Raw genomic sequence first — 25,946 nt, 5'->3', positions numbered from 1 at the left:
GCGACAGGCGGGAAGTTGTCTGTGCATGCGCATTTCACGTGCTAGATGGCTCTGGTAAAAAAAAAATTTATTTTGCTGGTGAAATATTTGCCGTTTCCTGTGCCGATGCGGACTTCAACCCACATGTGAGAACAATCAGCCTGCTGTCCTCGGAGAATACCTGCTACAGGTAATTATCTTCGATATTCTGGCTCCAGTAAAATGAAATGGTAATTATTTTCACCTTAGGTAATAAGTGGGACAAATTAACTAAACTAATTCAAATTCAGACTGTTCCTTGGGGGTTTATGGATGTTGGGTGCTTATAAAGGTAGTTATGCTTTGTTGAAGAAGGCAGTTTGATCTTATAAGTTAGTCCATCATTTTATTTGATAGTAAGAATATCTAAAATTTCCAAATGTTTAATGCCATTTGGTTTGCGGTCATCAATTTGTATAAAAATAGGACAAGCATGTCTGTCAAGTTAAGCCCCTGACTCTTTATGTTACACTAGAATACTGTACTCCATCACTTTTGTATATCAGTTGAAACATTATATAATACCTCTAGTAATCCTCTTATTGCACAGTGCTGCTAATTGATTTGAGTAACAATTGTGTAGGCACTGACTCTTCAATCCTTTTAGCTCAGAGATGATTACTACACTACTGGACTTATTGTATATATTCTCAAGGGTTGGCTTAAAATTGCTTGTGTAGTAAGGTCCTTTTAACAGTAAAATGTTGCCACGTGCTTTCTTTAGTAACAATGCTTGCACTCTAATAGTAAAGTGATGGGAAATAGCTCATTGAAAAGATGTACTACATTAAAATATTTTAAAATTTGCACAAATTTGGTGGTGTCCGTAGGACTGTCAACTTTTCCAAGAGCCCACTGAAACACATAGCCACACCACCAGTGGTAAAAACAAAATCTTAGACTAACTTGTATGTTTTCTTTACCATACATGGGTTTAGGTTTTAATGCCATCATAAGACCCATGATTTTGGCTTTACTGTGCATATTGTGCATTTCTTGTCCATATTGCCAAATTTAACAAATGTTTAGCAAAAGTTAGAAGTTTGCTATCATGAGATCAGGATTGCTTATGGTTAAGAGGTAGAGAAGTATATTTTGAGAATTGAGTTTTTTCTTTTAAGATGTGGTGGTGCCAAAACCGTTCTAAGATCGATTTTGTGGAGGGGGGGGGGGGATTAGTCATCGTTGATGCATTTTACATTTGTATTTTTTTGTATGAATATGAACAAGACTGTTGTATATTGTTTGCTAATAAATATGTGGAAAAAAGAGAAAAGAAAACTCAAGAATGTCTCTGTGTTTCTATGTTTCTGGATAATAAAATCAGGAACTTTAATGCAGTGTTTTTTTGTATTTTCCTTTCTGGTTGCATTTTACTGTTATATACTATGTACCATTCCATAGTGTGATAAAAACAGTTCCTTTAGCAAAAAAGCATTTTAGTATCCAGGCATCAGAAGTATAGAATAAACTTGTGCAGAAAATACTGTGGAAAAGTGTTCATTACTTAATTGTGAATGTTTTTAGCTATCTGTGTAGCCAAAAAATAATGCATACACTGGGAGCAGTTTGCTGTGGAAATGGTAAGTTCTTTATTAGCTTAGACATTCATTTGTGTTTTGACAACTGTTTTCCCTGCAATTTAATAAGACCCAAAGAAAATACAGTACAAAATAGCTTATTTCATTCACTGAACTTAGATTTCACCAATACAAATAATTCTTTTTTGTTCCAAGTTATTTAATTAGTTGGATTTTTAATCAGAATTGTCTGGCATTGAAATTTACTCTGACAGGACTGTCCCCCATTTTTATATCTATAGCTTTGGAAAAAGTCAGTGGAACCAGTTTGGAGATTATCCCCTTAAATATCGGTGTATAAATTACCTATTGCTGCTGAAATGAATCTGGCCTGTAGTGGTGATGAGTACAAAGGAGAGGCAGAGAGGAACTAATCAGTTGTTGAGATGAAAGAAGTGATGACAGATCACCAGTAAGGCAGAAGAAAGTTCATTAAGAAATTGTAACCTGTATTTGAAAATGGGAACAAAAGACCTTTCTGTTGTAACTGCATTTGCGTGTTGAGTGCGAGAGGACAGAACTACAGAGAACCCTTGTACTGTCATTGTTTTTCTTCTATCTCAGCAACATATAGTTGTGAGGTTCAAACCTGATTTTCAGTATACAAATTGAGAAGTATAAATCAGTTGAACTGGTATTTTGAATACTTTACATTTTAGAAAGACCATATCACTGACAATCTTACTTTCCTGTTTTTTCTCTATATAGGGGTCCTTTTACAATGTGGCGGTAAGCCCAGTGCGGGCTTACCGGTTGCTAAAACGGAAGTACTGCTGGCTACTGCAGCAGCCCAGTGGTATTTCCCACCCCCAGCACATGTAATTTCCAGCCCCGTAATTTACAGAAAATCCCAGCTCCTAATACCACTTAAAATTAAATGTACCCATTAAGTGGAATTTCACAGCATAACCGGAAACTGTAATACTTGGACTTAAGTACTGAATATTAGGATGTGATTCTTCTCTTCCCTGTTGATTGGGGGGGGGGGGTGTTGGGGGAGAAGGGTTGCCAATAGTTGATTCCTCTTTCAATGTTGGAACCCAATGTAATGATCTTTTATTGCAGCTACCTAGGACCTGTATTTTATATTCCCTTCCACCTCACTTTGACCATTCATTGCAGTAACAGTCCATGACCAGGGACCATGCACATGTGTGAAGGGGGGGGGGGGGGGATATGATTGAGATCTATAAAATCCTGAGTGGTATTAAATGGGTAGATGTGAATCCAATATTTCACTCTTTCAAAGAAAGTACAAAGACCAGGGGACATTCAGTGAAATTACATGGAAATACTTTTAAAAGAAATAGGAGGAAAATTTTTTTCACTCAAAGAATAATTAAGCTCTGGAACTTGCTGCCGGAGAATGTGGTAACAGCGGTTAGCGTATCTGGGTTTTAAAAAGGTTTGGACAAGTTCCTGGAGGAAAAGTCCATAATCTGTTGAGGTAGATATGGGGGAAGCCACTGCTTGCCCTGAGATTGGTAGCATGGAATGTTGCTATTGAGTTTCTGCCAGATGCTTGTGACCTGGATTGGCCACTGTTGGAAGCAGGATACTGGGCTAGATGGACCATTGGTCTGACCCAGTATGGCTATTCTTAAGTTCTTATCTAGCTACTAGGTGTCATTGTATGATCACCTCCACATACTAGGGGTTGGGGAATAAAAAAAAAAGCTGATCTGGGATTAATGAACACCTAAGAAGCTACACCATGGGATTTGGAGTTTACTTTTTTTTTTTAACTTAGATTGACCAGAAGTGTGCAGGTGTTCAAAACAGAAGATGAATTTGAGGTAAATGTAATTTGTCCAGTATGATGGTAATTTACTGACTTGAACGAGAAACTGGTAGATTGAATCCAAATGAAGGTCTGAAAGTGCTAGGGAAGGCTCTCCACAGAGTGGATGAACACAAAATCCCACGGGGTACAGATACAGAAAAACAAAGTGGGAAGTGGACCAATGACTTCAGGATTCCAAGACTATGGTGATATAAAGAAGAATAAACTTTATTGTAGACTCAACACAATACTGTGTTTCTGCCACAGGCCTGCCTCAGGAGTCTTGAGTGATGTAATGAATTTTTTTGAATCACTGGTTCGTCTTGGACGGTAGCAAAAAAAATTATCAAATGCTGGATGGTCTCATGAAAGACTTCCCAGGTTGCAAAACAGAGGTGTAGCAGTACAAAAACGCTTTTGAAGTTACAAGCGTTTTCGTACTGCTACACCTCTGTGTTACGATCTGGAAAGTCTTCGATACCATCCAGCATTTGATAATTTTTTTTGTACCGTCCAAGACGAACCAGTGATTCAAAAAAATTCATTACATTACTCAAGACTCCTGAGGCAGGCCTGTGGCCGAAACACAGTACTGTAGAGTTTACAATAAAGTTTATTCTTCTTTATATCACCATAGTCTTGGCGTCCTGAAGTCATTGGTCCACTTCCCACTTTGTTTTTCTGGGTCTGAAAGTGCTCACATATCTGCTTCTCAGTTGTGGTGAATATTCCTGTTAGGATCACTACAAGCTCCTAGATTTGTTTATAATTGCTGCCACTTTGTGCTTATGCCATTTGTCACTACTCTGCCCTTTTCAGTACTTTGACTCTTCCTAACGTTAACCTGACCCTTGTAACCATTTTTGTTGGAACTTGCTACGAAAAATCTACCAATTTTGTCCTTAGAATTTTTCTGCCAGGCTCCTTTGCTGATGGCTAGTCTGGATTAGTCTGGCACATTATCTTTATTTTGGTTACTTTGTGTGTCTTCTATTTTACATTTTTTTTTATATTTAATATTTTCTATATATTTCATACAGTTTTCATAATGGTCTATTTTTGTACAGCCAATTTAAAAATTGTCTCAAAACATTTTAAAGAACAAACTTTGGTTTCGCAGCCAGTGCCTCCTCCACTTAGCTTGTTTATCTACTTAATTGCTGATAGTCTTGTCTTGGGGTTACAAGTCACTTTAGATTACAGTATAAAGAAAAGTATGAGATTATTGTTCTTGTTCACTCTTACATAATAGGTTGTACTTGAGCTGCTTTTATGTTTCATAGTTTGTTTAGGACATGCATCCTAGAAAGTGTGTACATTTTTGATTCCCTTTATATTACATTTTTGGGTTAAACCACTCCAATATAATTTGATAAAATGAGGCTTTTGTAAAGAACTAGATAAGATGATGATTCTTAGTCTTATGTCTAAACCTCCTAATGTTTAACTTCAGATAAATTCTTATTTTGTTTGCTTCAGGAGCTGATAATGAGGGGCTAGTCAAGTGTTTAAAATACATTCCATTCTATAAATGTTCTCTGTGAACTAAAGTTATTACCAATTGCCATTTTTCCTATATCTGAAATTTGACTTTAGTTCATTGTAGAAATATTAAAGTGCAAATTAAATTTAAGATTAGTAGTTAGCATGCAGTTTAGTTAACATACAGTTTTGTAAGAGATTTAGGGTGGTTCTTTTTTCGGATAGATCAGGAGGCTTGAACATCTGACTTACGTTTTTGTGTTCTTGCCATTTCTATTTTTGGGCAAGTATCCTAAGGATTTCCAACTTTTTTTTCTGTATCTTATGATTGCCACTACTTCTGTTTTCCTTTATATATACCTGCTGCATAAGAGCTCCTGAAGTAAAACGATTAGGAGACAAGTAGGGTTTATAACTCCAGGTTCATTCCCTTTGGGTTCCTTCATTTCTTTGCCTGTAGATCTGTTATATACCAGTATTTTGTACTTTGATCCTTGTTAAGGAGACTGAAAGAAAACTGTACAGAACAATATTTTACTTTTTTAACATATCAAATATATTGAAGCAAGGCTTACTTTGAACCATAATTGACTTGAGGATTAATACAGAATCTTTCCCAGTGTTTGCAACATCTTCTATGCTGATTTGTGTTAAAAAATCTATTTTCTATATGGAATGGAAGTTCTGTCATTGTCTATCTTGAAGTAACTTTGAGAAGTATTTTTGCAAGAACTCAACATGCAGTTTAGTATGTACATACTTGGAAGGAAGCAATTTTGAAATATCTTGAATTTACAGCCCATCAGATCTAGGCTGTGTGTGTTATTACTTGCATTATGAATTAGACCAGGAGTGTCGAACTGCAATTCAGGAGGGCTACAAACCAGTCAAATCTTTAGGATCTGTCTTATGAATAGTCATGAGAAAATGTGATGCCCTACCTATATATGAAAATCTCATGCTGTTATAGAGGTTTTGAAAACCTGACTGAATTGCAGTTTGACACCTCTAAGTTAGATGATAATGCAACATACTGACATGTAGATAATGTATGTGGATTGTCTGAGAAATAGGATGTCAGCTTTTTAGTGGCATTAGACATCCCTCCCCCAATTCCGCTGGTTGTTTTGTATTGATGGAGATCTTTGGGAGACTTCTTGTACATTTGTAATCTTCTGGTTACAGTGCCTCATTCTGCTTCTAACTCGGGCATCAACTTAAATATTCGAGTATCAGGTTTGTAGTGAGTTAAATTTTGCATCTTTTTAAAAATATAGTTGTCTCAAGTGCTAAAACGGTAGTATTAATTATGATTTTGTCTTAAAGTATAAAAGCTACAGTTGACATTCTGCTTACTTATACAAAGGGAAGTTGTTCTTAGTAGAAATAGTGAGATTTGGAACACTTTTTTTCATTGATTAAGCCTTTGAAAGTGCCTTTGCCTGAAGAAATATAACACCATTTTATATTAAGAAGATGATGTATTTTTGGCTTGAGCTGACCAATGGGTAAATAACTGTTGAATGAGATGACTAGATAAGCAAGTTCTAAAAAGAAATTCCAAGAGTTCCACTTTCTAAGAGCCTAATAAAGTAATATGTAAAAATCAGTATTTTGAACTTATAGTATTGTACAAAATCAATTCCTTATTGTCCATACCAGACCAGTCCAAACAAATGAGTTGTGTTCTCCTTCCAGCAGATAGAAAACAGAAAATTTCAAAGCTGTTTTCATACTCATTACAGGGGGCTGCTGCTGCCTTCCATTCTTCAGTGTTTTCTCTCAAGCACATTTATCAGACATGAATTGGTGTAGCATGATTGCTAGGCCAATAATCTAATCATTTTCCTCCTCCCTCACCCTTCCTGCAGAATAGGATCCTGATCAAGCAGCCAGGAACACAGTCTTAAGGCTGATTCCCTTAGTTTAGCAGCTACCAGCAAGCGTGCTCCTAGGGCACCAGCCTCCATTTGAGCAGCCTATCTCAAGTAAAACAAGTAGTGCTGGTAAGTATGCTCCCAAGGCTTCTGCCTTTGGTAGCTCTCTGATTTAGCAGGGCACAATCAAGAGGGTTAGATATTACTTCTACCATACTCTCCTGCTGTTCTGTCTACTCTGCAAGAGAATCTTTGGGAGCCATTGTTTTGGTGGGGGGAGGGGAGAGTGAGCCTAAGGTAGTGAATGCATCAGGCCTTCTGTGAATTGCAGTTGCCTAGTGCAGGACAGAAACTCTTGCTTCTTTGACCAAAGTGATTTGTCTTGGATGTGTTTGGCCTCTCACATGGTCTATATGTGCCAAGGCAGGATCCTGCTGAGGGATCCTTTAGGGAAGAGAATAGGGAGGCATAGATTAAACTCCTTAGCAAGTTTGGGTGATGGAGATGTACTTCCCTTATGAAGGGGAATATCTTTTAGACTAATGAAAAGATGAGCTTTTCAACCAGGTTGTCACCTTGCTTCATACTGCTTTGTAGTACTTGAAATCGCAAAATGTACAAACAAATATGAATGCAATTCTTTTTATAAAGTGATGTCGAGTCTCATATGTTTGTCACGCAAAAAGTTTTTTCACTCAATACGTGAATGTCTAATTCGTGTATATACTTTAATCATTGACTCAACCTCCACCAACCTTTACTAATCATTAATTTATAACTTTTATCAGTCCAACTCTCACAGTCTAATCGTGATCAACAAAATATGCACAGCACTTAGCTTTAGCAGGTTGGTGCACTCTCAAAACCCCAACAGGTCCCCGTTTTGTATTAACTTTATCAAGGGGGAGCCACTTGAGGCATTCTAAGAGTGAGAAATTCCAGTTTTAAGCCTTAAGGTGGCTAAGATGGAAAGAAAGCTACAATGCCTTTCCCAGAAATGTTAACCAGTTGTCTGTAAAGTTATAACTCAGGGACTTTGTTGATAACTCGGCTTGGATCTCTGTTCAGTGAGATTTTCAATTTCTCCACTCTACAGGCAGTGGTGTACAGTAGCAGCGTGACTTGAACCTCTCGTGTTGGGCCTTCCAACCCCCAGATGATAGTGTCTTCTTTTAGGTTAGTGATATGAAAGAGCTGGCTAACTTGACCTTTCTGTGCAAGAAAATGGCTCCCCAGGTACATCCACACCAAGTAAATCTTGCTTAGTGAAAATATTGTTAAGGTGCTTCCTTTCTAAGATGTCCGCATTGTCTTGGTGCATATAGAACCATAGGGATTACAAGTAAAGCTCTTGAGCACTTGAGGTCACAGAGCATAGCGAAACTGGTAGTTCCCTCCTAGTGTAGGGGTAGCTGCTTTCTAGAAAAGTCTTGGATATTTTAGAAGGTTATGAGCATTTCTGACAAAGGACCTTCCTCCCTTTTCTCAGGATGGTGGTCCATGAGTTGGTGTGCCTTGTTGAGGACAGTTGAGTTCAGGGCATTTTCTTTTATGGTAGCGTGGGGGGGGGGGGGGGGCATTTGTTACTGAATTGTATGATGCTGATCATGGGTGCTTCTCTCAACCATAAGGTTGGCTGCAGTAGTAACAGCTTTTGATTGTAAGTTTGGTGCTCAGTTGAATTAGTTTCTTTATTAGAAAGGGATAAGAGGCATGGGAGATGGCTACCCGACTGATATGTTGTATGGTAGCTCCATTTGGGGTTGATTTATTTGTCCTTTTTTTCTTGACCTTTTCTTCATTTTTGGAGCTATACTGAAGAGGAAGGGTAGAGTTCGAAAGCCCCCTCTGACAGCCGCTATCTCAGCTTCTCCTCTGTCTTCTATAGAAGACAGGACATACCTGCTGGAGGAGGAGTTCAGAGACTAGCTCCTCCTTGGGCAGCCAGTTATCATGGAGTTCAAAACCTGCTGCCAGCCACCCGCTTCTCTGAAATGCTCAGATGCATATGTTCTTGGAAATGAGCAACCCTGAGATAGTTTTGTGGGTGAAATTGAAGCATCAACAAATGGTGTGACTTCCCCAAAAGCTTGTTTTTCCTTGGAATCTCAAGCAGTGAGGGTTGATGGGGAATCTTTTGGTGCAGCAAGCTTATTGGTGGCCTGCAGGCAGTACTGCTGTTAATTTGGCCAAATGAAATTACAGAGGTTATTTGGATGGCAGTGGATTCAGTCTATAAGGTCTGTTCATTGTTTGCTCATTTTTCACCACAATTGGTGGCAAAGTTCCAGGCTGATGAATCCTTGACCCAAACAACAAGTAGAGAGCTTGGAACAGGAGCTGAATAATTTGAAAACTGTACAAGCTATGTTAGTTGTGGACAAAACAAACATGGAAAGTGCTGTAACGCATTTAAATATCTGTGTATTAAATTTTCCTCAAGTATTAGCTATATTTCCTGAAGACCTATTTTATAGGTATTTGAAGGAAGTGTTAAAACTTCCAAATACACCATGCCCCCACCCCCATTGAATGTTTTTCAGCTAAACTTGGTGAAAGATTTGTTCTCCGAAATATTCCAGATCACTAAAAAAAATCAACTTTTTCTATTGTATTTGCTCAGGACAGGGGTTCAGTTGTGATTTTGTATATTTTTTTTTTTTGGGGTGGGGGGGATCAATTTCATAGTGTCCCACAGATCCAGGGCCGTGCCTAGGGTCTCTGGCGCCCTCCCCCTGAAAACGATCGCTACACTACCCGCCCTCTTCTCCCCAGATCCTTTTCCTTTTTTTTTTGTTTAAATTTACCTCTGTCCGGCGGCAGCGTAGCGTTAGTGAGAAGGAGGCGGCGCTCCCCCGCCCCAACGTGTCAGTCTTCCCTTCGCTCAGTGGCCCGCCTTCTTCTGACGTCATTTCTGATGTCAGAAGAAGGCGGAACTGAGCGAAGGGAAGACTGACACGTCGAGGCGGGGGAGCGCCGCCTCCTCACTAACGCTACGCTGCCGCCGGACAGAGGTAAATGTAAACAAAAAGGAAAAGGATCTGGGGAAAAGAGGGCGAGGTAAGCATGGTGCGGCGGGGCGCCCCCCCAGAGGATGGCGCCCTCCTGCCATGCTTACCTCGCTTTCCGTGTTGGCACGGCCCTGCACAGATCAGTCTAGAGACGAGTGGGTTATGTCCCCCTACTAGTAGTTGGAGATACAGAGAACTTCAGAGATCCATCGTATGTGGACATGTGCAGCCATCTTAGTCTCAGTATTCTCTCTATCTTAGCAGGTGGATTGACATATCCTGTGCAGCTCTGGTTTGGTGCTGGCTCCTAGCCTTTTCCCTCAGGCTTAGTTGAGCTGGGGGTTATGGCATGGCGCTGCGGTGATGGCCTGTTGGGGAACACCTGGTGGTGCCAGGTTCCTCCCCCCCAACCCCTCTGTTCTCAGGGGTTCCTGTGTTCTCCTCTTCTTTAAAAACACAAAAAAAACAGGAAAGCACCACCCTTGACTGTGAATCTGTCTGCTTCATTCCTGTAAGATTTGTGCTCTCCCTGTAGCCTTGTCTGCTATTTTTAGCTTCCCTTCGGTGGAGGCACCAGCGGTATGGCTTTCCCTCTGGGTGTTTGCTTGGTAGCAATTTGGGGAGGCCTTTCTGTCTGCGGGGGTAGTTTTTAACAGGCTCCGTTTTTTGTCGCGCACTTCGTTTCTCATCTGGGTCAGGCTGCTTCCTATCACGGCGGAAGTTTTCTGCAGCTGCAGCCAGCATTTTAGGGAGCAACTTCAGGGGAGTTGTCTTTTTTTCCCAGCTTTCGTCTTTTTATTTAGGTGGCGGGGTTCGGAGTTCAGACCATGCTCGGCTCGTCATTCCCGCACTTTTTTTGTGAAGCAGTTGCCTTCCTAACGGCCCTCGGGTGTTTGGGAAAATGTCTCCAAAACATGAGAACTAGTCTGTTCCTGGTGGGGGCAGTTAGTAGCCGTAGGACCTTTGTACCTGGCAGGATGGTATGCCAAGGACAGTTTTGTTTGCGGTCCCGCGCTGTTTGTGGGCAGGTATCTCTCTGCTGTTTTGGCAAGACAGATTTCTCTCTACCGTCCTACACAGTCAGTCTGAGGCTAGATGTTACTAAGGTCTTCGATGTGCGGGTAGGAGGATTTTGCAGTGCCGGGTTGTGAGGGGAGCACGCTTGTCTTTTGGCGGGCTCCGTGACGGTTGCTCACTGTCAGCCGCCATCTTGTTCGTGCTTCTTGCTTGTTCGGCACAGGTGGTAGCCACTAAGGAGTTCCTCCAGATCGCGAGTGAGGCTTGCAGGGTTGCTGTGTTTCTCACTGCCACAGGTAACCAGTTCCTGAGAGGCTTGGGTTAATTTTTATCCCCTTTGGCTAGGGCATTTTTGGCTTTCAGCTATGCACAGTGCGCTGCACTGGGGCACTCGGCTATGCCCAGTACGCTGGTCTGCACCAGGGCTCGCTCTGTTTTTGTTTCTACCGCACTTCAGAGGACAGTTTTGCATGTGCTGTAGCGGGCCTCTTAGATGTTGGGGATGGGTCTCCTGCCGTTCCCTGTCTGGGGGGGCAGCGCTTCCCGGTCCCTAGCTAATTCTGCGGGCAGGGGTGCTGTGAGGAATACATCCTGGTTTTGGGTTTCTCTGCTCTCATCTCTAACCTGTTGGGATTCTTTTATTGAAGTGTAAGACTTTTCCACAGGGTCAGGCATTGCTGGTATTTTCCTTGGCCCCTTGCTCTAGGGCACAGGTACTGTCCCTTTCCTGGGGTCAGTAGGGCCGGTCCCAGTGCCCGTTCTGTTTTATTGCCAGTGCTGACATGCAAATTCTGGTTAATGGGCACTTAGCCACTTGGATTCTCATGTTTTTGTTTTGCAGACTTGGTTTTTGGCACGTCTTCCTGTTTGTCACATAGGGACATTTTTCAAGTGTTTTAAAGCTATGTTTCATGTGCCCTGCAAGGGGTTTTTGGTTGAGCCCTTTACCTTGCGGCCCCAGGAGGTGCCAGTTTCTTAGGGGTTGTGCATGCTTCCTAGTCTGCACTGATTTTGTTCCTCAGGGGTTTGGAATTCTTAGGGCTGCAGTTGCGTTCACTTGACTACTGGTGGCAGCATGTTAGTTCTCTGGGTTTTGACAGACTTTGGTCTGTTGGTGCTCCTTTTCCTGGGGCGGGTCATCCCGGTAGTGCCATCTGCCACCTTTCTGGTAGTCTGTTTTGTGCAAGGTACATGGTATGCCACGGCTGAGTTGTCTCCAGCTTCTTTGGTCACCTCGGTGGGTGGCGTCCTGTTGGGCTCCACATGGACAGCATTGTTTTATGGGGCGTTGTAGCCCTAGCTGTGCTTCTTCATCTCCCTGTGCCCGGGTGGCTCTGCCAAACTCCATCTTTGATCGTGGAGACTTGTACCTCCCCGTCTTGTGCCATGTTTGAACTTCACCTTATTTCTTGCTCCTTTGTGGCCGGTAAACCTTGCTCTGTCTTTGGATGGCGGGCCTCACCCAGTCTTGGATGGCGGGCCTCGTCTCGTTTTTCGATGTTGGGCCTGGCCCCCATCTTTGAATGTTCGGTCTTGCTCTGTTTTCGGACGTCGGGGCTTACCCGTTCCTGATGTCCTTCTCTCTGCTTTTCGGCGTCAACTAATTCAGCTTTGGGAGACACCCGACCGGTTGCTTTCCACCCCTGGCCCTCGTGCCTAGCGCGTCTTGCTCCGATTTTGGATGTCGACCTTTTATTGCATTTCGGGGCATCATGTGTGGTTCTATCGCAACCCGTTGCACCTCGTGGTTTCTTAGGGTGACTGGCCTCGATGTTTGGGAAGTGAACTTTGACGTGGTTCGGGGAAGCGAACCTTGCTCCGGCCATTGAGCCTCGTTCTGTTGTTGGACATCGAGTTTTACTCAGGCTGTGGCAATCGAGCTTCTCAGTCTCTGAACGGCGAACCTTGCTCCGCATGAGGCGTTAGGCTCAACGACCAGAGAAAGACCTGCTGCAGCTGTCGAGCGTAGAGTCATCTCTGGCAATAGCGCCATGCTCCATCCCTTGACTTCAGGCCTTGCTCAGTCTCTGCCTGGCAGCCTTTCTTCATCCCTGGATGTAGAGCCCTGCTCCGACTGATGCTGTCAAGCCTTGTTGCATTTCTGGATATAGAGCCGTGCTCCATCCCCGGATGTTGAGCCAATTTTTTGTCTATGGGTGACTCTCCTCGCTCTCTTTGGACGTTGAACCTTGTCTTCGCTCAAGCAGTCACTCACTTGCCACTCCATTGCTGGATGCGCAGCTTTCCTACTTGCTGAGCGACGGGCCTGGATACTGATCTGAGGCTGACATCGTCTCTGGGTTCTGAGGCAAGTGCAGCCATATGAGTTCTTCACTACCCGTCTATAGTGCATGGATTAGGCTAGGTCTCGGGATGCCCAGCATCGCTGTGTTCGGCTGGTCGGCTCTTCCTCGGCCATTGGTTGCTGAGGATTATCCATTTGTGATTGCCGGATGAGACTGGGGCACAGAGGAGTTCTTTTGCTGGCCTTGGCTGTCATGTTCCGCTCTGCTAGATACTTGGTCTCGATTCATCTGTCACGTGTAGTCTGACTATGTTTGGGAATATGCCCTGGCCCAGTCTCTGAAGGCTTCCATTCTTCTAGCTCTGAGACCAAGTCTTCTCCATTGTCCATACTCTGCTTGTTCACCTGTTCCAGGTGCTACTGGCTCATTTTGGCAGATTGCAATGGTACTATGTCCTAGGAGTCTAGTTTTTCTCTCTAGTTTTCTGCTCTTCCTGGTTTCGGGCCTTGTTCGGTCTCTACCTGGTTGGCCAGCCTTTGTCTCTCGCCTGAGTCTATTGTTGGCTGTTTGACATGGCTCCTCTGTCGGGACTAGCTCTTCTGTGGCGAGTGGGCCTTGCATTCTTGCCAGACGCTTCACTGGAAGCCACCTATGGCGTTGGTTCTGGTTGTGGCTCGTGGGCCTTTGGTCCTCATGGAGAGTTGGCCTGTGGGTTCTCTCCCTGCGTTTTGGCTGATGTCTTTGGTTATACCTCTGGGGAGTGACCTGGGCATTTTCTGAAGCTCTCAATAGTGCTGTTCCTCCGGATGGTTCAATCCACAGTTCTGGCTGCCGTTCCTGGTATAGTAGCGAGTGGGCGCGGCAGTAGCCGCTCCTGTTGTTAAGATTGGATCGGTGTTCGGCTCTAGGGCCTTCCGGTTCTTGTCTTTTTCTTTGTCATAGCTTCTTCCTTTTTGGGATGGCATTGGTAGAGGCTGGCCTTTCTTCCGCAGCTTTGAGATCTGTGATGGTCTCGACTCGGAAGTTTGGGTTGCCTTCTGCGCTGGTTGTCACATGTTTTTGGTCCTTGACTTGAAGTATCGAGTCTTGAGGCTTAGAGCCTTCTTTCAATCAGTGGCTGGATCGGGTTACCTTCTCATGGCTCATTTTGAAAGTGGTGAGCCCTCTTGGGGTCTTGTTTTTATCCGATTCCCATCTCGGGGTCCAGTTCCAACAAGGACGTTCGGGCTTTGGCCTGTCTTGGGGATCTCACCCTACTTGGGGACTGCTTTTGTACATCCTACTCGTCTTTGGATTGATCTGTGGGACTCTATGGAAGGTAAAATTATTACCTGATAATTTTCTTTCCATTAGTCCCAACAGATGAATCCAGAGGCCCACCCTTTGCTGTTCCTGGCTGAGTGTTTCTCGCTGTTTATGGAAGGATATTTTCTTCCTGTTTTTGGTTCCTTTAGGTTCCGTCATTTTTCTGCTTGTCCAACAAGATGTGTCAAAGAATAAAGATGGTGGAGGACCAACTTGCTGAAATTCGCTGCTATGGCGGTTTCCCACCCGCTGTAGCGGTGGAGGAGGAGCCTTTATGGGCTTTGTAGAGGCAGGAGAGGTCTTACATGTTGGATTTCCTTTGTTCTGCTTCCACTACTTTGGTGTCGACGATACTGAGACTAAGATGGCTGCACATGTCCACATATAGTGGATCTCTGAAGTTCTATCTCCACCTGCTGGTAGGGGGACATAACCCACTCGTCTCTGGATTGATCTGTTGGGACTAATGGAAAGAAAATTATCAGGTAATAACTAATTTTACCTTATTGCATTTTCTTCCTGATCTTTGTAAGAAAACACAAGAGAGAAAAGAGCCAGTTTCTTGGTATGCAACAGGAAGGACTAACATTTCTCTTTTTTTTTTCCATGTAAATGTCTGATGAAGGTTCTGGTTACCTCTTTTTTTTTTTTTTGGGTAGCCTGTTCAACTGCATACTCTCAATCTATAGAAAATGTTGTCCAATAAGAACTGAGATTTGGATATAGATTCGTATCTGGAAATGGTTCTGTCGGACTTTCCTTCCTTCCTTTGTTTTCCTTTCCTGGGACCTTCCCCTGTTTTTTTTGTTTGTTTTTGAGATTGTATTCTACTTAAAAATTTCTGTTAAAGATATATTTGAAAATTAAAGGATCAGAGGCATGGTATTATTCATTCAAAGCATTCTGGATCGAAATTTCTGTCAGAGATCAACAGATTAATGTTCACGATTCTGGGCATGTAACATAGTAGATGACAGCAGAAAAAGACCTGCATGGTCCATCCAGTCTGCCCAACAAGATAAACTCATATGTGCTACTTTTTGTGTATACCTTACCTTGATTTGTACCTGTCCTTTTCAGGGCACAGACCGTGTAAGTCTGCCCAGCACTATCCCCTCCTCCCAACCACCAGCCCCGCCTCCCACCACCGGCTCTGGCACTGACCGTATAAGTCTGCCCAGCACTATCCCCGCCTCCCGCCACCGGCTGTGCCACCCAATCTCGGCTAAGCTCCTTAGGATCTATTCCTTCTGAACAGGATTCCCTTATGTTTATCCCATGCGTGCTTGAATTCTGTTATCGTTTTCATTTCCACCACCTCCCGCGGGAGGGCATTCCAAGCATCCACTACTCTCTCCGTGAAAAAATACTTCCTGACATTTTTCTTGTCTGCCCCCCTTCAATCTCATTTCATGTCCTCTCGTTCTACCTCCTTCGCATCTCTGGAAAAGGTTCGTTTGCGGATTAATACTTTTCAAATATTTGAACGTCTGTATCATATCACCCCTGTTTCTCCTTTCTTCCAGAGTATACATGTTCAGGTCATCAAGTCTCTCCTCATACGTCTTGTAACGCAAATCCCTTACCATTCTCATAGCTTTTCTTTGCACCGCTTCAATTCTTTTTACATCCTTCGCAAGGTACGGCCTCCAAAACTGAACATAAATACTCCAGATGGGGCTTCACCAACGACTTATACAGGGGCATCAACACCCCCTTTCTTCTGCTTGTCACACCTCTCTCTATACAGCCTAACAACCTTCTAGCTACGGCCACTGCCTTGTCACCCTGTTTCGTCGCCTTCAGATCCTCAGATACTATCACCCCAAGATCCCTCTCCCCGTCCATTCCTATCAGACTCTCCCTGCCTAACACATATGCCTCCCAAGGATTTCTATTCCTTAAGTGCATCACTTTGCATTTCTTCGTGTTGATTTTTAATTGCCAAACCTTAGACCATTTTTCTAGCTTCCTCAGATCTTTTTTCATGTTTTCCACTCCCTCCCGGGTGTCCACTCTATTACAGTGTCAAAAGCTTTGCTGAAATCTAAGTAGATTACGTCCATAGCTCATATATTCTCTTCAGAGGTTACATCAAACAGTTAAGATGCACTTTCCTAATTTGTCTCCTCTTGATGTAACAGGATTGTAGCAGTGGTCACCCCAAATCAGGAAGGATTAATGTCCTCCCTTCTGCCAACTGGCTATGTAGGACATCAAAACAGGAGAGGAGTTTAACAACATTCAGAGTTTTTCAGGTGCTAGAACTAGAATAGATCAGGAAGAGCTATTTTTACTCCCCCTGCCTGAGGAGAAGATGGGAGTTCCTTTGTCTTTTAAATGATTTCTGTGTCCTTGGAAGAAAAGGCGCAGTGCCTCATTCCTTGTTTTCTAGATCTTTCTCATGTCCACCATGAGCATAGTCAGTCTTGTAGACTGGCTCCAGGATGAAGCTGTTGATGTAGTATCTTGATCATAGATGCATCTTGGCCACTTTGATCTCCCTTCAGGTGATCTCTGTATGGAGATAGGGGCCCAGAAGCACTGTTAAGTGACTTCAGATTTCTCCTGGGGGCAGTGGAGCAGAGAATTTCTTCCTGGTTGCTTCTTCCCTCAGCTATAAGCTTTTTAAATTGAGAATTGAAGGAAAATATCTTTTCTTTTTTTTTCTTTACCCTTGGTCAGAGAGCTTTTTCTTGGATGACCCCCCTTTATCCTTCTTTGTGTTTTTATTTTTAATGAATACGCTGTTGAGACGATTGGACTTCTAGGGAGCCTTTTCAGCACGGATGTTGTGCTCTATGCCTCTATGCAATGGATGTGGACTAGCTTGGGACTCCTGTGGCTTTAGCTTTATGGAGGATGCAGTGTTTGTTCTTCAGTGTTCCATTCTTTCAATTTGGTTCTTCCTCAAGAGAAGACTAGCTGAAGGCATAACCCCACTTTAAAGTGGGCAGAGTCTGGCTTGTTAAGGATATTCACTCCCTGACTATTCTGAGGACATATTTTGCCCTTGGCAGAAAAACATGCAAGACAGCTGTTATGGGTGGTCATCTCTTGCAACCTGAGTTAAGTCCTGGTGGCCCCAACATCCCTTCTTAGATATAGCACTGGGTTGCTCAATGTCGGTTCTCAAGGACCACAAACCAGTTGGGTTTTTAGGGTTTCTGTAATGAATATGCATCAAAACTATTTGCAAATCTCATGCAAACAGATCTCATGCATATTTATTGTGTAAATCCTGAAAACCCAACTGGGTTGCAGACTTGAGGACTAACATTGAGCACCCCTGTTAATAGGGTACAGCCTCCATAAGTTTGCCTTTGATGGGTAGTATTCCTGGTCTGCCTGAATTCAGATTCATCATTTCCAGATGCAAGAAAGTAGGCAAGGTAGGCCACAACATGAACCACTATGTTCAAATCCTGCATAGATCCCCTGTGTTCTCGGGCCCATTTGAATTCATACTCCTTTGGCTGTGGATGGGACCTGCAAATGGTGCAGTAGCCTTTAAGGCATTAATCTCAGAAATCAAATAGGTGATTGCTTTGGCCTGTACCAGCAAATATTTGCAGGTATCGGAGGGCTAACAACCCTCTTGATGAAGGGTGTAGGAGTCCTTGTGGGCAATCAAAGCTATTTCCAGGTAATAGCAATATAGAAACCTTGCCCCTTTGCAATCCAACTTAAAGCATTTAAGCTTCAGGCCAAGAAAATCTGTGCCATGGGGAACAGCAGTCCTGAGGGCTATCATGGCTTTCTCCCACCCAGTCTAATTGGAGCCTGGGTATTTTTCTAATTGTCTGGACTGATATGGCATGAAGAATATGATAAATTTAAACTTGGCTTTTGATTTCATTCCTTTCTTCTCTCCCCCCCCCCCCCCCTCCCCGGTCCGCAGACCAGTCCAGAACTTACTTATCCAGGGAAGCTGTGGTAGTCAAAAACAGCAAGTGCATTGTTCTATTTGGTCCTTGACCTAGTTCTCTCTTCTTTGGGTTACTGACTCAGAAGAGATGATTTTGACTGTTTAGTTTTGAGGGCATATTTGTACATTCAAGCAAAGCTATTTTTTGTTTCAGTATTTTTTTTTTAATCATGGTTTTAGTTTTGACATAGGTGTATACTGACGAGGTTGAAGACAGCACTAGCCCCCTATAAGGGGAGTGAAGTTGGCTCTGAGCATTCTTTTTTTTTCCTGTCTCTATCTGCTCGCAGGGGGATATAAGCCACTTATCTGTACTGGTTTGGCAGGATGAAAGGGAATGGAAATGTACAGGTAAGTTCTAATTTCACCATACATCGTGCTGTTTGTTCCATTTAAAATAAAATATATATATATATGCGCGCTCATTGTTCTTGTAAACTTTTAAACACAGGAATGGCCTGCAAATCTAATGTAAGGCAGAAATGTACAAATAACACCTTAGTCACAGAGGCATATTTTCAAAGCACTTAGCCTTCCAAAGTTCCATAGAAACCTATGGAACCTTGGAAGGCTAAATGCTTTGAAAATATGCCTCTGTGATCTATTCTAGACTAACAAAATCAGTGTTGCATGGCCACCACTGCCTCTCCATCCCCACAGTGAAATTTATCCTTTCACATGTTCTTGTGATATCTGAAGTTGTCCCAGATGGTTGTAGAATCTTATGTTTCTCTAAAGAGGAGTGAAATAAGATTTGGAAGGAGAGGGTTAAGTACCCTTTTTTTTTTTTTAATTAAATTCTGTGTTGCCATTCAAAGTACTTGAATGCAAAGTGAATTTATTTTACATCATTACATTTTTTTTCTTTTGCTTGTGCATTAAATATGAAATTTACAATGAATACATACTGCAGTGCAAGAACTGTTCCACCCGTCTCCTATGTAGTACTGTAAAACTTAGTGAAGCCCCAGACATAACTATCATAAACCAAGCATGGCTTGCCATACACACTTCTAAATATAAGCATAATTCATTATCTGAAGAAACTGCATTTTCCATTGGAATATAAAACTATTTAAATTAGTATTAGAACTAAAGCAGAATAGTTGTGTATTTTTGCCAGTGATTTAACGTAGACAGGTAGGCTTGTAATTGGGCCTTTATCTGAAATATTTAGCTACAGTTTGGCATCAGCACTAGCAATCAGCTTTTGTTGGAAAAACTCAAGCAAGGCTTTATAGGTATGTACAATGATTTGTCTAATACTTTACAAGTTCTTGGTATATTGAAGCCTAGTATGCCGCTATTAACTTTTCTAAAACAGTTATTCGTTTGACTAAACAGCTGATGCATGGGATTTCCCACAGGTTATTGTTCTCTTTATGCACAATTTTTCTGTGGGTGCAAATGATTTCTGTTGAATAACTATGCACAAAAATTAGATGTGGAGCTGTAAAAAATTTCTGTGCCCTGTTTTTCAAAAAATTGATGCATAGTATGTTCTTGCTTCACAGGAGCTCATTGATTTGTATAAACTTTCCCATGTAGCAGACTATGCATGAATTTGATACAAGGACAAGCTATTTACAGAGTTTTTTTTTGCAAACAGGTCCTATGCATAAAAAACCCTAGCATTTTTGTGCATTTTACACATGCACACTCCTTTCTGAAAATTTATGGTTTAGTGTATGTCTTCTTATCTGAATTTTGGTAAATTGCTGTATTGCTATTGTTGGGCAATGGGTAATGCATTTGATATACCACCTTTCTGTGGTACAACCAAAGCGGTTTGCATATTCTTCAGTTTTTCTCAGTTTTTCCTACACTGTTATATGTATTAGTGGTCACAATATAAAATACTTAAAAGGCCAGCAGTAGAAAAGTGCAAAATTGTAGCCAAGCAAGACACTCTAGTTCTGAGTATACTGTAAGATTTTAAATCCAATATTATAAGAAAAAAATGGAAGCAGTCTAATTAGAAATCATATTGACATGGTGAGAATATTTTTTGCCTGTTGATGTAATATGCCTGGTAATGTCAATAGAAAAAGCTATATATAATCTAGAAATGGCATATTTCTAATCTGGATTTATGTTGCTTTGACTAGTAGAGGAGTGTGGTAGCCGTGTTAGTCCACTCTTAAGGTTATCAATAGAAATCAAACAAAATAAAACATGGAAAAGAAAATAAGATGATACCTTTTTTATTGGACATAACCGTTTATAGTGGTATTAGCAAGGATAATGTCAGTGTTTGCACATCACTACTGAAATAACGTTCTGGTTTAAATTGGAGGAGGAAAAATGCATATTGGCAATTTTATGATGTTCAAATAGGATAGTGGAATTTTTAGTATGTTATGAGGAAATTTTATGAAAGTGAAACTGGCCTCTTACAATTAATATGGTAAAGCATATTGTTAGTGTAACACGGTTCATCCAGTCTGCCCAACAGTCACACGCCTCGTCAATTCACAATTAAATGTTAATGTGTTAATGGCATGCAATTTAATTGAATGAGCTAATTAGCATCAGTTGGCTTTAATAAGCAGTTATTTGCACTAATTAATTGGAACTTACACGGGATTTGCACTTAAATTTTACTTATGAGTAAAAAAAGAGAAAGGGCATAGAAATGGGAGATGTTCCTATCATGTACACGTGTTATAGAATACAGGGAATAATGTGCCCAATTTAGGCACGTACATTTGCACCATGTTTCAGTTGGTGCAAATGGCGGCGCTTAAAGTTAGGCACGAGTCCCAGGCGTAAGCGCTATTCTGTAAACCTCCTAACTTTAAGTGTGGCTTATAGAATAGTGTTTTTTTTCAGTGCCATATATAGAATTCACCCCAACATACAGTTAACATACATAAAATGTGCAATAATTTATCATCACATTTATACCCCACATTTTCCCAACTGCGTCAGGCTCAATGTGGCTTACATCACACCGCAAAGGCAAACGCCAATCCAGTAAATTAAGCTAATACAAAATAAAACCTACATAAGAAATAATGGAGAGGATGGGGAAGGAACGAAAGGAACAGGGAAACAAGGGGAGAGGAAGGAAGGGTGGATGTGTCCAGAATTGGCATAAAATTGATGTATATCAAGCAGTGGAGACCCCGGCTGAGTCCTTGGGGTATGACTTTCCAAATGAGATGGTCTTAAGAGATTTCTTGAAATTTAGATGATTTTGGATGGTTTTTATAGTTTTTACAAAAAAAACTGTGTTAATGCCATGTGTTCTGTGACAAATATTTTGTTAGTGGTGTTAACACGCTGAAAGACTAATAAGGTAATGAAATGCAAACAAACATCTGTAGGTTAAAGTGGATATAATTCATCATAGTTGTATTAATGGAAAAACTCTAAACTACAAATCTCCTGCACATTTTGTCATACATATCAACAGCTGCTTCAGAGATGCAAATGGTACTTCATGAACACTGCATTTCTGCACATTGAAAGCCAGTTTTAGCACATTTCAGTGTATCAATTTCTAAGGCCTGTTTTCAAGGCATTTACTTGACCAGGTTGTACATATTGCTCACAATTTGGCCTAGCTGAATTTTTAGCAGTTTTACATTTCCCAACTGTAGGTGAATGTTTACATGGCTGTTTGCCGGGAATGTTGTTTGCTAATTAAGTTCGGACTTCTGACTTTCCTGTGTTTAGGCAATAAGCATACTTAATGTTCAAACCTTGTCAGATTAAATGCTCAAAAGATAAATTGTGGAAAATATTTTCCTTATGTAGAAAGTAAAAAGATGAAGGCATGCTACTTATGTATAAGAAAAACATTCTGCAGTTTTTACTGCATTTTTGTAACCGGTATTATACTGCTGAATTGTGAATTTTATTGATCTGAAATATTCCGCTGCTTTCTTTTTGTATTAGTTATGGTTGGAAATGTTTTGAGGAGTTGTATGCTATAAGAAAGTGGCATGAAATAATTTATGGGGTGAGGAAAGACTTTGGGGGACTTTTGAAGGATGTTTCGTGAGCTTGAAAAGCTTTAGGTAAACAAAATATGTAAATCAATTAAAAAATGAAACAAAGTCATAGTACCAGTTTTGTATAAAAACCCAATTTATATTTTTAGAATGTTTATCTGCCAGTCCAGTATGTGGAGATTCTGGACCTTACAGTAAATTCACTGACGTTAATTTACACTGAGAAATTTTGTATTTCTCCAGCTTAGATTTATTGAGGTGTATTTTCAAAATAGACTAACAAAGTTACAAAGGGTCAGCATTTACAAAGTTCTATAAGTTGCCATGTAACTTTGTAAGTCCAAGTGGTTTGAGAATACACCTTATAGTAAGTTACCTATGAAACTTTGAAAGTCTAAGTGCTTAGAAAATGAGCCACATTGTTTCATTTGCTATTTTATGAATCATTTTTTAAAAATGTTTACTTCATTTTAAGTGGTTCTTGGAGTGATGTAAACCTTACACACACTCAGTAAAATACAATACAGTTGTATATAAAACCTTGAGGAGGTGGGGTGGCTGTTAATGAATTTGCTGCATTCTCTTAAACATTTTATGCTAATTTGAAATTGTAATAATGTGTAATGACGCTTTTACTGCAAGAATATTCTTATTGCAAAGGTATACTGAGAATGTTTAAGACATATGTCTTGGACCTGACTCGGTGCTGGTGTTGCACTGATTCCGGGTGGAAGGCTTGGCTTTAATTCCTAAGCCATGCCTTTGCAGCACTTCCAGCACCTACCCACCTGTGAAGCAGAAACAAAGGCAGTTTTCATAGTCCAGAGAAGAGTTATTTTCAGCTGCTGTTCAACGGTACCTATTGGTCAGAATTGTATCCACATTAGTTTCTGAAGGGAGCCATAGCTTGTGATTCCTAGATAAGTCAGCCAAGCTGCTGTAGCAAGAGCCGTTAAGGTGGGGCTATCAAATACAGCAAATGAAAACTTCTGGGTAGTTGCAAATGATATTTCATGATAACCATAGCCCATCAGAGGTTGACTTGGATTTGTGCTGGAAGCCTAAAGGGAATAGGAGGAAACTCTTCAACCAAATCCCTACCCCTAAACCCACAGAAGTCTTCATTTTCTCCCTGATCGTTTCATATACAGATAAATGGAATAACACCAAGGGGGCATGCCCATTGATCCCTATTGGTGAGACTAGTGTATTGCCAGATGCCAGTAAGGCAGGTATCTGTTGGCAGGAACAGTCATTTTTAAACTAAGTAATTGAGTTTGTCTAATAGCAGGAAGGTTTAGCCAGGGATAAAACAATCCAGATGCTAGTTTTAAACAGTTCTTTTGTATTAAGGCTAGTGTTATGGTTAAAATTTGGCCCACAATTTAGTAACAAGTTCATTCTGCTGGAAAATGGTCACAAAACATGTGTAATAGTTTCATTATGGTAGTAATGGAGCATTAAGTATTGGAAAAAATCCCTACCCCCACCCCACCAATATGCCAGAAGCAAATAGTGGTTTGTATTTTGAAAGGAACTGTTAAACATTTACTTTGGAAATAAGTGATTTTTGTTAAGTAACTTGGCAGTAGCTTTTAGTCTGCTTAGAAGTCATTTACAAGCTTTTTTTTCCTTGAAGGCTGAACACATTGTTTGAGTTAGGTAAAAACCAAATGTCAGATGTGGAAAAGCTCTGTGTATGTCTTAAATGTCCAGTGTTGTACATGTTAAAAAATAATAGCCTATTGTCTTTATCTTCAAAGGCATTATATAGTACTTCTAGCAAGTGCACCAACAGAAAAACAGCGACTAGAATGGTAAGTATAATGCCATAGAAAATCTTGAAAATAAACAGGCAAGCACTTTGAAGTCTTCCCAGTTCACTCCTACTTACACCTTTATAAACATGAATTCAGCAGGATGTGAAAATATAGAGTTCACATCTTAAATAGTTCAGTTGGAAATTCATCGACTGATGTTATTCTATTTTGCACTGGGGATTCCCATATGTAATTTTTTTCAACAGTTTACAGTCTATTTGAAAGATAATGTCTGTGAAATGAGTTGGCTAAAATCAAGCCAGAATTCATCTATAGGGAGATTTCTTATAATGTTAAGAATGAATTGTCCCAGATAATTAGTATTGCAAACATTTTAATGGTATGGCAGTGGTGTTGGCTTTGCCTAATTCTTCTAAGTGGGTGTCTTTCCTTCAAGGAGCATTTAGACTCTCCAGACAACCTGTTGATGTCTACTGTTTTCCTTATTTGTTACTTTTAAGTCTATCCTTCCACATGTGGCTGGCTGTACTCAAACAGCATACTTCTAGGCAGGAACATGAGATCTGAAACGTCCTCTGCCTGAACTAGTACATTTTACTTTAATCAGTAAACACTTTTCAGTTATATGCCATCTTCTTGGCTCTGTCTACAATGCAAGAGATTAGAAAATGTCTCCCTGGGCCTTAATACATAACATTTCAGCCAGATCATCACCTCAGGCCCTAAGCTTAGTTGGCATTTTTATTCTTCAGGTGAAAATACACATCAAGAAGTAAAGGTGTTTCAAGTACTGGCCTTAATATATTTACTAACATAAGGTGGCATTCATGCAGGGTGGGCTTGGTGGAATCAAAAATCCGTATTCTGGTTGGAAGCCTGGAGAAGAATGAATTCATTACATTGGCTCATGTGAATCCTCAGTCATTCCCAGCACCCAAGGAGAATACTGACAAGTAAGATGACACTTGGAGAAAACAATCTTCATGTGAGAATCATGTTTTATATTGTGAAAGGTACAAAGTCTTTTAGATACATATAAATTTAAAAGCACTGGTTATGTCGGGGTTATGCAGCCTTCATGGTTGACACATGGCTCCTGATTGCATTGTGTTGACTAGTGATTGCTGCATTCTACAAAGCTGTTCTCTAAGAGCCTTTAATAGGTTTGATTTGTTACATTTGTATTAGCTGTATTAGGTTTGTTAGCTTTGTGAAAAATATAAATGAACAGGTTCTTTATGAATTTTTTTAGAAAGTATCACTAAGTGCATGTGAAAGCAGCTGTGGCAGATGGTATGGATGGTCACTATGAAATGTATTTGGGGAGAATCATTGTTTATAAAGTAAAATTACAATTTCAGAAAAAAAATTACCTAGTATCTGATTTAATTTTAAAATAAAAAAGTGGATCATTTTCTTGCATTTCTCCGTAAATTTATATATACTGAGTCTCTAGTGTATGCAGTTTGATCTTGTGCATCTTCGTTGTAGATATTCTGGAAACCTGACTGGCTGCGAGGTCACAGGACAGATTGAAGAAGCCCAACAGTAGCACATAGTTCTGCTTCTAAGCTAAATCAAAAAAGCAGATTAAGAAAAACAAGTGTTTGCTGTAGGTAGAGTTGGTAGTGGTTGATAGCAAACCATTTTTAGGTAAACTTTCCCAAGAAAGCCGTAAACTGGCATTTTTCCATCTACAATTATCTGGCATTGTCTAGCGTATATATATATCAAAAACTGCTGGCTTGTCTTTGGACACTATTGGTTTACTGCTGTAAAAGAAACCCTTAATCCAAATATTTAAACAAAATATGAATTGGGGTTTTTTTTTAGCAGTAAATATTTTTTTCTTTGAGATTTTGTGGCAACAGGACAAACTTGGTGGTTAAAAGGTACATTTTTCTACCAACATGAATTTGACATATGTTATGATTTCCTTTGAAGTCCTTGACCGTAAGG

The 25,946-nt window shown here is 40.8% G+C and overlaps 1 protein-coding gene across 4 annotated transcripts in view; it reads left to right on the top strand.

Moving 5' to 3' along the window:
• Positions 1-25,946, top strand: part of PAPOLA (poly(A) polymerase alpha) — a 277,966-nt gene that overhangs the window by 179,500 nt on the left and 72,520 nt on the right. For 3 of the 4 annotated variants that reach the window (XM_030215240.1, XM_030215239.1, XM_030215242.1), the window contains exons 13-14: positions 23,970-24,023; positions 24,821-24,940. In XM_030215240.1, coding sequence (XP_030071100.1) covers positions 23,970-24,023; positions 24,821-24,940 — 174 coding nt within the window. The remainder of the gene's footprint in view (positions 1-23,969; positions 24,024-24,820; positions 24,941-25,946) is intronic. The other variant, XM_030215241.1, reaches the window with a different exon arrangement.

Source organism: Microcaecilia unicolor, chromosome 9 (assembly GCF_901765095.1).
Source record: "Microcaecilia unicolor chromosome 9, aMicUni1.1, whole genome shotgun sequence".
In the NCBI taxonomy this organism is placed as follows: domain Eukaryota; kingdom Metazoa; phylum Chordata; class Amphibia; order Gymnophiona; family Siphonopidae; genus Microcaecilia; species Microcaecilia unicolor.
The sequence above is the reverse complement of the archived record's forward strand: the minus strand, read 5'-3'. Positions and strand labels throughout refer to the sequence as shown.